Below are 13,164 nucleotides of genomic sequence, written 5' to 3' on the forward strand. Positions count from 1 at the left end.
TGCCAGCCAAAGCTGCTTCTTCCCGATCGTGCCTGCACCCTGCTTTTTTTTTGCATTCTGCCCGTTGCCTTCGAGACACCCGAATCCAGCCAGCATCCCCACTTTTTACTCATTTTGCTGCTTTTTTTTTTAAACACAAATGCAGGAACTTTGCCGGCTTTGCAGCAGCACCGGGAGCTGCATCCCTTGGCTGCCGTCTCGTGTACAGTGCTCAAGTTTGGGGGGAACCAAACGCGCTCCTCTTGGACTTCTTGCCTTGAATCAGGTCTTCCTCCTATGCTCCCGTATGTAATGCTGAAGAAATGGCCGGGGAGCCACGGCTGAACAAAAGCAAGGCCAAAATCAGGAGGCCTCCGCCTCACTTTGTAAAGCTCCACTGAAAAGCTGAGATACACAAATCCTCCGCGCTGCAAACACGCCGGAGACAAGCTGTACTGGAAAACACTGCCCGCTAAGTGCCTGGTTCACCTTGACCAGCGCGCAGCACCGGGAGGAAAAACATGCGTGCCACAGACACGGGGCAGGTTGGCATGTTTGCACATTCCCTTCCCCAAAGGTCAAATCTCAGTGCGCTTGCTGCCCTTCTAGATGGCACAGCAGCCTCCACACACGCTGAAAAAAACAAGCGGAAATTCACTACACACTTCTCTTTCATTCTCTGGGAGAAAAAAAAAATAAAGGGAAAAAAAAAAATAAGAACTTTCCTCACTGCCACTCTCTTCCCAACTTTAAAGATGCTGCACTCAGATGTGGACTATGTAAAACAAAACCCCAGCTCGCTCTGCCAACACTGCATCCTCTGCTACACCCCAGCAATGCCCAGGTCCTTGGGAAAGCAAAGCCCACCTCCAAGGGCATCCAGGGACAGCGATTTGGGCTGTGCTGCTGGCTGACATCTCCCCCAGGCTCTCCACTTTATCCAGGCTCCTGCTCATGGGGCCATGCGGTTAAATCTGACCAATATGCTGATCCAGGTTAAAAAGATCCTTTAAAAAAATTAAAAAAAAAGAAGAAAGAAATCCAGCTCTTCCCCCTCCATTTCACTGTACATTAAGACAGGGTGATTTCAGCTTGGCTACGTTTTGTTTCCGACACGTCTGTGTTTTAAGCACACCAATGCACTAAAACGTTCGGCTCCAGATGAATTAAAAGGGAAGGCGCTCATAAACAGCTTCACACTTTAACTCATCACATAGTTCGAGTACATTACTACGCGGCCAAATTATTTTTCGGAAGACAAACATTCAGCTAGCTGATTGCAAGTGTAAAACGGTGCTGCAACGCGCTCAGAGCAACAACTCCTTAGCTACAAACTCCAGCTAGCACGGCACCGGTCGATTCACCTTCAGACAACAAATCCTACCAGCAGGTTGCCTTCTCCTCCAAAAGCCTCCAGTGACTGTATGTTACAAGAAAACAAGCTTTTGGAAGCCTGGAGATCACTCACATGAATGTGAGACTGGTCATACACAACAGAAGAATTGAATCGAGTGTAATACTGGAAGAGCTGGCACGTTTACCTATGTCACCCTGTCATCATTTAAGCACAGGGCAGGGAGTGTTTAAAACAGAAAAAAAATCTCCTTTGAACTGCTGGAGCAAAGGAAAAGGGGCAAGCTAACCAACAACCGATCCCTAACTGGGGCACAAAGTACACCACTTACAAGTTCTGGCAAGATGCAGCTATAAGGAAACTTCCATCGTAGCAGAAGATCAGATTTCAGCTTCCTGCAGGATATATCCCAATCCCACTGCAGGCCCAACTGTGTTTGGATGTGGGAACGGTACAGAGCCAGAAAACACACTATAAAAACAGTCTTTAGAGAAAGAATTGCGACAAGAGAAATTGCTTACCCTCAGCAAAGCAGTTTGACACATCTACATCACCGCTATAATTAGCTACATAAAAACTACACGACAGCAAGGCTCAGGAGAGCTCAATATGGATATTATCTGCTTAATAATTTGTTCCTGAACAACAGATGCTCCTCGCCTGTCTTCATACATACACACCCCAAATGCTATGGGCTCCGAGCAGGCTGCTATTCACCACAAAGGACTGCTTCCCTCGTCCAGGCTGCTAAAGAGACAGGTAATGCAAAGGACTTGGTCATTTGAAGGCTGTGTGTGGTAAAACAACCAGGCTGATGCAGATTGTTTAATCAAAACAAAAACAAAAACAAATGAACAAAACAAAACATTAATTTTTTAAAGCCTTAAACTGAAGTTCGGCGCATTTGGTAACCCATCTCTAGCAACAAAAGCCTGGTTTACCCACCTGAGACTGACCTGAAAGCAAGAAGTAATACAATAAATGCAATAAAGCAACGCATAAATTGTGCAAGACCTCTATTTCCCCCTCCTTTCTTTGAAAGAAAGCAAGGTTTCAAATCTACGCCACGGTTATCTCTCCCATCAGCTCACCTTAGCTCTTCATTTTCATATCATGAATCTGCAATTTACGTAACAATAAACAGATTTCATGTAAAGCCTATCTCCAGAACTTCCACGCCGCAGCAATTTTTGTATTTCCTTCTGCCCACAAGACAGGCTATGAGCAAACAAGGACAACCTATAGGGAGAAGACAGTAATTACCGTACGGTTTTGAAGGACTGAACAAAACAGCAGCTGCCATTCCTGGTGACACCTCTGTCTCAGGGACAATCGTATAGGATTACTGTCGTAAGTAAAACTTGCTTGTATTTATAGTAAGAATAAGAAATAAATGTGTTAATTTCCAGTGTCACTTAGAAGAAATAGGAGGTCCTGGAGGAAAGGGGGAAGGAAGCACACTGCTATGAAAACCTCTGGCTATGGCACCAGAGAAAAAACTTTCCACTTGATTTTCCCTACTGAAAAACCTCTTCAAGTGTCGTTGTCTGTCCCCATTGACTGACAGAAATTCATTACAGGCAAAGTCAACCTGAAGAAAGGCAGAAGAAAAGCATAAAAGAATCTAGTTTTAAAATGGTTTGGAATCCAGGACTTTTTCACTATTTCAGTGCGGTCTCCTGACCCCCAGCACAGAACCGCCTCCATGGAGAAGCTGAAATACCCTGGCAATTAAAGGGAGGAAGAAAAAAAGAAAGAGCTACAGATAAACCAATAACTTCAGACTCCACAACTACCTTGGCAGTGGGTCTGCTGGAAGAAATTGAGACAGACTTCACAGGGCAAAAGCAAGAAGAATGCAAGCTGTGCTCAGATGTGATAAATGGTGACTGCCTTGGTGTTACGCTGTCTGTGCACGTGCAGGACTGTGATGTGCAGAGTGCTGCACACAGCTTGAGGCACCCAGATATGAAAAACAGCAGGAGTCTGAGTCCAGTTCATTTCTCTTCATTTAAGCCAGTGAAGATTTATTTTTTAATATGTATTTTAATATATATATTCGAGCCTGCTGGTATCTGTGTGTAAATTTCTCTCTTCTTGGCAAGTATTTCTTTTTTAATCTGGATTAGAATAGCTGTGGTTTACAACACCAGCCCCAAATCCAGACATCAGAGGATGTGGGTAGGAGCAGTGAACCCTTCTGCCGTCCGTGCATCGCTGAGCAGGAAGAATAACACAGGTAATGCCACCCAGCCCTACTGCTGTGACGGGTCCCTAATTGCTCTGCTCAGCCTTACAGAACAAACAAGGCGGATTTGCTCGCAGTGACAACCTAAGCCCCGCACCCCACCACCCCCGTACCAAGCTCTGCTCCTCCAAAAGAAGCTTTTCCCTTCTGGTACCATATCTTAGCCTTAAGGACAAGGAAACTGCAGGCTCTTGCTGCTCCTCATTCCCCGAACGCAACTCATGAGAGGAATAAATCTTGCAACTCGGTGCTTCTCTGTGCTCAGCAACATCATTTTCCACAGAGGGGTGGGATGAAGGATGCTCCAGCCTTACACAGAGCTCACAAGAATTTACAAGTATAGTCATCCAAAGCAATTGGGCTGGGTCTCTACATATCTACTTTAAAGAAAAAGAGATACAGTGGTTCTTTAAAAGAACCATCTGAACGTGGAACGACCAAGCCAGCAAGAAAAGTTAGATTTAGTGTTTATCTAACTAACATAAATCTTATAAATTTTAATAGTGAGGCTGTAACACACTTGAGGCCCACATGGGAGATGAAAGTAGGGAAAAGGTTTCATGGAAAGGCAGCAGGGAGAAATCTGTTTTTTTAATTATGAAACCAGAAGAGATGCAAAGAGGGCTGTAACGTTAACAGCTGCCACGACCCGCTCGGCTGCCGCCGTCCCTTCGATGACTGCTAGCAGCATCCACGCCACAGGACAAGCTTCCTGGCCCTAACGTCCCCAAGCACAGGACCAGTATGTCTTCGTGCTGAGAAAAGGGCACGAGGGGTGCGGGATCCCTCCAAGCACGCAGCCCCATGGGGAAAATGAGAGTCTGGAGATCGTGGGTGAGAAGCACAGCAGCAGGATCCTGGTTACCCACAGCAGTGAAATGCAGAGAGAAAACCTGGGGCGGCCTTGCTGGCAGCAAGATCTGTTCACGTCACCCTAGCAAAGGAGAAGAGTATTTTCCCTGTCTTGTAGCTGAGGAACAGAGGCAAGAAAGCTTTTAGCCAGGACCCCATAAAGTCTGCAAGAGAAGCAGTGGACTGTGTCTATACATCCACAAACCCAAACCTGTAGCTTAGCCACACTCCTCTATCTGCAAAATTTTGTCAGTCTCATTTTCAACAAAAAAACCATGTATTTTTAAAATTATTAATTACACGAAACAGCTATCATTGCAAAATGAATGTCAGACTTAGTAAGGTTGGTTTTCTTTGTTTTCTCCCTCCCGTTCCCATTAAGCCAAAAGAGGACTGCAGTCATTTTTAGGTTCACAAAGCAGAACAGACATGGGAGCCATTGCTCCTCCTGCCAGTGGGTGTCTTGTCTTTAGCACTAAAGCAGGCACAAGGCTGCGGATTTATCTGAAAAACACATGAGCAGCATTTCAGCTGAACTGGTCATAAGGTTTCAGAATGAACATCTCTGCTTTTCGGGTGGGTTGCTAAAAGAGACCATTTCAGGCACTCTGCAGACTCTGGAAGACATTGACCTTTCTTTCCTTGGACTCAATTCACATTTTTCACTTCATGGTCATGTGGGATTATTATCTGTAATTGAAAGTAAAAGTGTAGATTAAGGAAAAATTCTGCACAAGAACTCAATTATATGGCAAATTCTGTGGCTGAAGAGCTACAGAATGTATTTGGACCTTATTAATAGGTACTTCTGAAGTGACTGTTAATTAAAGAAGCCTGAAGATGCAAACTAGATGGATGAAGACAAACAACACTCTCAGACCACTGCAAAGACAATGTTTCCCCCAACGGAGACAGAACGGATGGCTAGTCTTACTCAGATTGCATCTCTTGAGAGGACGATTTATAATGTACAAGACAGGAGAAATTTATTTGCTAACATATGGAAAACATTTATGGGCTCTACTGAGGATCTGGAATTAAAGAAACACAACTACATATTGTTAAAACTTCTAAATGGAGATTTCATTTCAGAAATAAGCATTTTTTCCCCTGAAGTCAGTGACATTTATTTCTAGATACTTTTGCTTTCTGCTTTACGAGGTATGGCTTTCAGAACAGAGGTCTGAATTGGTTTATCTAGCTGCTACAGGTCTAAAGCACAGCAAACTTACTAGATGGCAGAGTCCTGTTTTTAAAGATACAATTCAGGCTTCAGAACAACGGCCAGGGAGCACACATGCCATAGGGATGGGGCAGGGTACTGCCGCCCGAGTTCTTTTATCAGCCAAGCTGGCACGGCAAGCTATAGGCACCAGAGGGAATAAGGCTACCGACCCCAGCGACGCTTCCCGAGCCACAGCTGCAGGTAATTCACCCCTCTTCAAAAAAAAAAAAAAAAACACAAAACTTCTGGTACAAGAAAACAATCCTCTGTTAACCCCCACAAGATCACAGCCTGATGGAGAGCCCCACCACCAGGGCAAGCCTTCCCATCCTCAGGGCAAATAACCTATGGGATCCCTGGCGGGCTCACGTGCTGGCTGGCAAGCCACCGAGACGGATGCCATACGAGTTACACGCACAAAAAATGTGAGAAGTCATCATCCCATGGAGCAGCACTGAAGCTAGTAAGGTAAAAGCACAACCCCCTTGCTTCAATCAATAACCAGCAGTACTCATGCGTAATGAGGATTTGATTTTTCTTTTTAAGCTGATGCATTGGTGCAAATGCTGATGGAGATGTGCAGCAATCTGCAAAGCAGAGCAAGCAACTGGAAGTCTTGGACGGCTGTGGTCGAAGTGACTGAAACGACTTCAAGGAGAGGAAGGACCTTGGAGCAAGTCTTTGAGGCAGCAGTGCAGTGGCGACGGCTGGGATTTTCAGAGACGCGTAAATGACTGCTTAAATGACTCAATCATGCAGATGCTTTTGAAAATTCTGCCACACGCAGTTAAGTTTATTCATGCATGTGTGGGAGAGGGGGAGGACTGTGAAGATTTTAATAACTACCTTAGGAAATAAAAAGAACAAATGTACTTTCTCTTTAAAACAGAGCAAGAAACCAAGCCCTAAAAATCTATTGCTGTGGCTGGGGAAAAAGAGTTTACAGGAGAGTTGTAATAAAGCTGTGTGTGCAAGGATGACCAAATGGACTGTGAGACACAAGTCCAGAAGAAGTTGAAAGAAAGAATGGAACAGAAAGGTTAAAATAAACTAACGAAAACAGTAAGAAAAAAAAAAAAAACAAAAAACCCACTACACATTAATTTCTTCCAGTCTAAAAACTCTCTACACTTTAGTGTTTTATTTCAGGCTTACGCAGATCTCAGGCTCCACCATCACCTACCAGGATTTGCAGGTAAATGGGAATTCAAGGACTTCAAATAGCTTAAAGACAGCAGTGAAAGGAGAAACTTCAACCCAAGAAAACAGGGAAGGGATACTGGGCAAAAAGCCTGATTTTTGGGGTACAACACACCCATCCCTGTGACAGCTCGACCAGCAGCACCCCATGAGCTACCACCATCAGTGATGTCCTCCTGCTATGCTGCAGCCCACCCAATGTGCCAAAATGTGCACAAAACCCCAGCAGAAGCCGAGGTGTGAAGGTCCCCGTGGACCCCAGCCGGGTGCCGACTTGCATGCGGATGCTATCAAGCAGCTTGTTCCTCCCTCGCCACCGAGCATCCTTCCCATAAATATCGGCGCTGCGGGGGGCGATCTGACACCTCGCTGGGGTCAAGGAGAGGGTAACACCTCTCTGCGTTTTGGTTGAATACAGGAGGGGTTTGAGCTGTTTTGATGCAGCCACTGCACGGTCTGTCCAGCTTTCCTGGTGTAAGGCAGAGCGTACTGAAAGGCGACAGTTCTCCTCCTGGTTAGAAGCACCCTAAGAGTTTAAAAATCAGCACAAGATGGAGCATGAGGAGAAATACAGGAGCACTCCCAGGTCCCTACATGTCAACCGGCTGGGTTTTAGTAAAAACAAAAAACATGACCTTTGCTATTTCTGTAGGCTACTTTTCGTTGCTTTAACACAGAATATTTCTGTGCCTAACCCAGCGAGAGCTGGCCCATGGATGCCCATGTAAGGCACGTTTTGGCGATCAGCCCCACCCCGATGACCACACAAGAGCCGCACACGGTTCCAGAACAACGTCCAGCCCGGCAGAGCACTGCTCGCCTGTGGACTCCAGCCACTTTTGGGACAAAACAGCACAAATCGGTAAACCGCCCTGGCTCCAGCGGGGCCTCCCCCTGCTCTGTGCCTATAAATCACCCCTGGCAGGTAGCTGGGAAGCAGCTGCTAATGATGGTTTTGCTGCGGAGCGCAGGAAGTCACCTTTTAACCCTGCCTGCTGTTGTTTGTCTCCCCGAGTCGTGACAAAAGGACAGGCGCGGACAACGTGCCAGCCATCGGGTCAAAGCACGGCAGGAAACCTGGTCCCACACCGGCCAAAGTCGCCCTAAAAAAAAAAAAAGAAACAAACCACCACCTTTCGACTTCGGGATGCTTGCCTGCAGCCGTTTCCGAACGGCTTGGCAGCACGTCTGTCTCCCCATCCTCAGCTCCTCCCTGTTTGCCCTCCAGATGCAAGGAACGGTCCAGAAGATGTTTTTTTGAGCGAGGAATTGCCTGTGGCCACACATCCCACCTTGCGACCCGTCCCCACCTGCGCCGCGGGACAACGAGGGCATTTATCACGTAACGAAGGCACGCACACGTGCGCCCGAGGGTTTGCGAGCGGAGCCGGGCAAATAAGTGCAATAAAACAAAGTATTCATTGTGAGTGTCTTTTTTTTTTTTTTTTGGCCCATGGAATATCCGTGATCGGATTACAATTTCATCCGACGTATTCACTGGTTTTTGTTTTTTTCCCCCCTCTTTTACAGCATGCGAGTGCAGCAGGGATGGAAGCTTCTTCTGTTTCATAAAAGCTCCAGAACGCATTTTAGACGTTACCACAAATTAAATACAAGCAACTCACTCCTACTTAAGCCACCGCTGGTTAGGTAGATCGCACGTCACCGTGCCTTTCTCCAGCTGAAAAACGCTTGCTTGAACTTTCTACCTTCACGTACTTGCAAGACACCTTCAAAGTTGGCTTTTGTTCCCAGTAGCAAAGTTAACTTTTCAGAATTTAATTTCCTTGACTGCGCACCTGAGAGCTGGCCACCTAGTAGTAGTAGTTTGTGGGAAGGTTAAGGACAGACAGAGAGATATAAAGAGTTGCACACACCACTCAGACCAAGGCATATTAAAGTGGAGAGGAATTATTTGCTCACTTTCATCCCTGACAACATCTGCTCTGCTCTGTCACGGTTTTCACGTGGCAATGGGAGCCCAACAGAAAGCAAATGCTTTTGCAAAAGTTTACCTTCTGCAGGGCATATACTTGCATCAAATAAAACACACCCACTGACCAAACATGATTAAGGCCGGAAACCAATCCCAGGTAATAAAATGAAAAAGAAAAAAAACCACGCTAACTTTTAAACCTGACCATGCAAAACCAGAGCATAAAGGAGAATGACCTCAAGGGAGATGAACTTACTGTGAAGACATCATCGTCACCGACCTCGGCCTCGTTGTGAAGCGTTGACGAGGAAGTAGTAGACCCTGGAAAGAAACATTTTATTTAAAAACATGAAATTTCTAGGCATTTTTTTTTCCTCATTATTATTAGGCTGGTGAACATTTGGAGGCTAACAACTTTACATGTTGGATATATGTAAAAGAGTGGCTTAAATTAAGGAAGAAGAAACACCTGCTGCTAGCTGTGTTGGAAAGGTAGAATCTGAAAGTGTTTCTTGACATGTAACTGCATGGCTGCCAATGCTAATTAGATATGTTAAAAATAGCATTTAGCATTTCCAATTACAGAAGGCTTTCATTTCTGAATGGTAAAGCCACATACTAAGTAGTGCTCGCAGCCAGACCCTCAGCTGTCAAGAAACCATACATGAGTTATTCTTCATCTATTCCTTAAAACTGGAGGGGGGAAATCACTTTTTATTGAAAAACAAACCTCACTTTGAAAGGGAAGAGTTAGATTGTTGTTTTTTTTTTCCCCTGGTAATTTAGGAAGTTATTAAATACTGTAAAGGTCTTCTGTGCTATTTGCTATTTGTCAGAGAGGCATCTTTCTCCATGTAAGCAACATGAAAGGAGCTGAAATAGACAAAACCATGAACAAGACTAAAATACTAGCAACTGCTTGGAAAATGGGAAATTTAATTTAAAAACCCTCCCTCTGACCTCTTCCCACACCCCACGGGTACCCCCAGAGAAACTGCTTCGTTTGAGTTAGAGCCATGTCGCATCCCTAAGCGAAATAGTTAAATGCTTGGTACCACCTTCGCTCTGGAAATTTTTCTGAAATAACGTGCTTTATATAATGCTAAACCGCACCAGCCCCGGCTGCGTTCAGTTGCGTAATCACGAAGATGTGCAGAGCTAAGTGTGAAAGCCCACTTAAAACACTAAGTAATGTGAAAACATTCATGCCGTTTGCTATATTAGCTTTAAAAGTAAAAAATAAAAAAAATTAAAAAAAGTCCAGACTCCCTCTAACAGAGCTGCCCAGGATTACTGTACTTGTGCAGAAAACTCAGATACTTCTGATGCTACATGAAATAACCTACCAGTTAAAGCAGTGACTTAATAAAATGAAGCTTCAGATGCACAGTTTGTTGTGCTTAGTATTACCTGCTAAATTCGATGAAGTGAACAAAAACTGAATGCTAAGTGAAACCCAAGGCCTGACACTGTGTGTGCACGTGCCAGTGATTGTTTTTCATTCAGAAAGCCTTATTTGGAAGTTAAGTAGGAGCACATTCATAAGGATCAGCCTGTGCTGTTAATGCGATAAATATAGATTTGCTGATTTTGAAGTATCTGAGATACAGCAGAACTTGATCTTAAATACTTCCACTGTAAAATGGATTAGAAAGAGCCGCGTAGGATCTGCCCCACAGCAGCACCTCTAAAATACCACTCAATACAACTGAGCTATAACTTTGCATGGTCCTGTGCCACAAAGATAAAACATCGCTTTTATGACTCAAAACGCTTCCCAGTTTTAGCAAGCAAGAAGGAAGCAGGGGGTCTAACCGTGACTCGTTCAGGTAAATGGCACAGGAAAAAGCAAATGAACAACTAGTTGAGAAGATCCTTCCTCAAACCGGTGAGACGAATATTTTCTCCCCTGTGGCGCTTTCCTGGCTATCGCTTCCATGTTAAAGCAAGGACAGGGCATCCAAAAGCTGAAGCTGTCTTAGGGAGCTAACGTCCTCAAAACACAATTCACCAAAACCAGCTGGATACAACACTGCTCTGGTCACACGGGGTGAGAAGGAGAAAGGCTTTAGAGCACTGAGTCCTACATAAAGTGGCATGGCTAAAACCAAGCAAAGAACCCATAATGAATTCATTTTCATTAAAATAAAATAAAGGAAAGTAGTATTGAATTATAGCTGTATTATGACTGATTGCAATGAGATGTGAAAAGGAAGAATTTATGACAACTTCAAAGCATGGGCAATTCAAATGCATTTTTTTACAGAACTAAAAAAAAAAAACACAACAACACAACAAAGTCTTCAAGAGCGACCATTGAACCAAGCGGAGACAGACAAAACTAATTACTGCAAAAACAAAACAGTTTTTATTCAGCTCCGTGCAGGAATTCATCCTATGATTTAACAAAGACTTAGTAAAACTAAATTCGGCTGCACATAAAGACAAGCCTGGGCTGTTGCTGTCATCCCAAGCACGAAACCCAAGCCTATCGAAAAAGCATTAATAACAGACCAGATAATAATTAACGGGTGAAATCTTGACAGACCAGGCCAGATAGGATGGGAAAATATTCGGACTTAAATCCCTTCCCTCCATAAAGGAGACACAGCTCTCTGAAGTGAGCTGGGGCTGGCTCGGCACAGGATAGTGCTGGACTACACTTGGAAGTGCCAGAGAGACTTTCAAGCCCAAGGCCTGATTTTAAACCCCCGCATCTTCCCATCTCCTTGCTGCGAACCCTCTTCCCTAGGTTTCCATGCGCCTCGGTACCTTCAATGAGGTCCTCGATGGCTTTCCTCACGCCTCTGTCGAAGGCCCGAGCGTCAGCGGGGCTTTGAAAAGTGAGCCCAAACTTCCTGTTGTCGACTTTCCAGTGGTGGAAGGTTGGGTTCGCCTTGGTGTACACCAGGTCCTTCTTCACGAAGCACTCCAGCACCACCTGGGAGGGCGCGAGCCCAAGAGAGGAGCAAAGTCACTTTTCCCACGCGAAGGACAGAGCTGTCACCGCTTCAGCCCCGACCAGAGCTTTCCTCTCCCCAAAAGCAAGCCAAGTCATGATTTGCGCTACGCTGGTTGGGGAACATCCTTCCCTACTAAATTATGACTAATAAACACCAGACACTTTAATTGTTCTCGTAACCATCACACATTCATCTTGTTATTAGGGTTTAAGTAGGTGCTTGCTTGCTGGAGCAGATTTAGGAGGTCCTGTTATGCTCCCCCACCTTTTTTTCCTCCTTCACCCCCAGCCGGACACTGCTGTGCCAAAAATCATTTCTAGGGAGATACCCAAGGAGAACAGGAATGGCTTCTAAGTCTTCCCCCGCTCCCCCAAAACCATAAGCATGGCTCAAAAATAACTTCAAAAAAGCATCCCAAGCAAAACAGCAATGCAAAAGACAAGCTGTACTTTATACAGCTTTAAAACACCAGAACTTTTCAAAGCAAGATCATTTCCATCTTGAATGATACTTTTTTCCTTTTTTTTTTTTTGCCCAAGCACTCTGTTTCCTGAGCCTGTGTGGGGAGCCTATTTTTAAGCCAGCCCATCTCTTCAACAGGAGAGGATTTCAGAAGAATCAAATACATAAAAACACGGTAACAAAATATAACATCCAAAACAGACTCTGCAAATAGGGAAGTGGCTTTATTAATTTGCTTTGTACGGGAAAGAAAAGCCCTCTTTTTCAGATAAACAGCTACCAGAAGAAACCGAGTGCGTCAATTCATAAGAGACAACTTGTCTTCATATTCTCACTCTGCTCGTTCGAACCTTGAGCAGCACGCAGCATAAATAATTCATTGCCGTTTTTAAAGGCTTGCGCTGCATTACTCAGTGCAATGTGACTGGCTTCATGGATTCTTTACACTTCAATTCACTTCTCACATACCCCTGCTAGAGTCGAGAAAAACACAGGCCCTTTTTCAAGGGATCAGAGGGGGATCTTTGCACACGGGTGTCGAAAATTTACCTGCTCCTTCCCGGTGGCAGCACGACAGCCCAGACAGCGAGAGACAACAATTCAGTAACCTTCTAGATGAGGCTGGGATTGTTTTGTCCGATCTGGCACTATCTGCACATGCCTTTTTTATTTTTATTTCTTTTAAACTTGCACAAGAATACAATAGCATCAGATTTGGGATAATTCTCATTATAAGAACAGACAAAAGTTGAATTAGGTTCTATTACCAGTTTGTCTTTCTGCCTTTCACCATGGATTAGAAATCCACTTCTTCCATTGCCCTCCGGGTATGTGACCTTGCAGACGCCAACTCTACTGAGACCGCCTCCTTCTTGTGGCAACCATCCCCCACTGGAGTCATCTCGGGTCATAACCACAGCTTTGACTCGCACAATATAGCTGTCA

The 13,164-nt window shown here is 44.8% G+C and overlaps 1 protein-coding gene across 3 annotated transcripts in view; it reads right to left on the reverse strand.

The window, feature by feature from the left end:
* SPRED2 (sprouty related EVH1 domain containing 2) overlaps positions 1-13,164 on the reverse strand; it is a 60,544-nt gene that overhangs the window by 13,355 nt on the left and 34,025 nt on the right. For all 3 annotated transcript variants that reach the window (XM_080587070.1, XM_080587071.1, XM_080587072.1), the window contains 3 exons: positions 12,987-13,164; positions 11,567-11,735; positions 9,051-9,115 (listed from right to left, as the gene is read on the reverse strand). In XM_080587070.1, coding sequence (XP_080443196.1) covers positions 9,051-9,115; positions 11,567-11,735; positions 12,987-13,164 — 412 coding nt within the window. The remainder of the gene's footprint in view (positions 1-9,050; positions 9,116-11,566; positions 11,736-12,986) is intronic.

The sequence above is a fragment of the Anser brachyrhynchus genome, assembly GCF_964034855.1.
Source record: "Anser brachyrhynchus genome assembly, chromosome: 3".
Classification (NCBI taxonomy): domain Eukaryota; kingdom Metazoa; phylum Chordata; class Aves; order Anseriformes; family Anatidae; genus Anser; species Anser brachyrhynchus.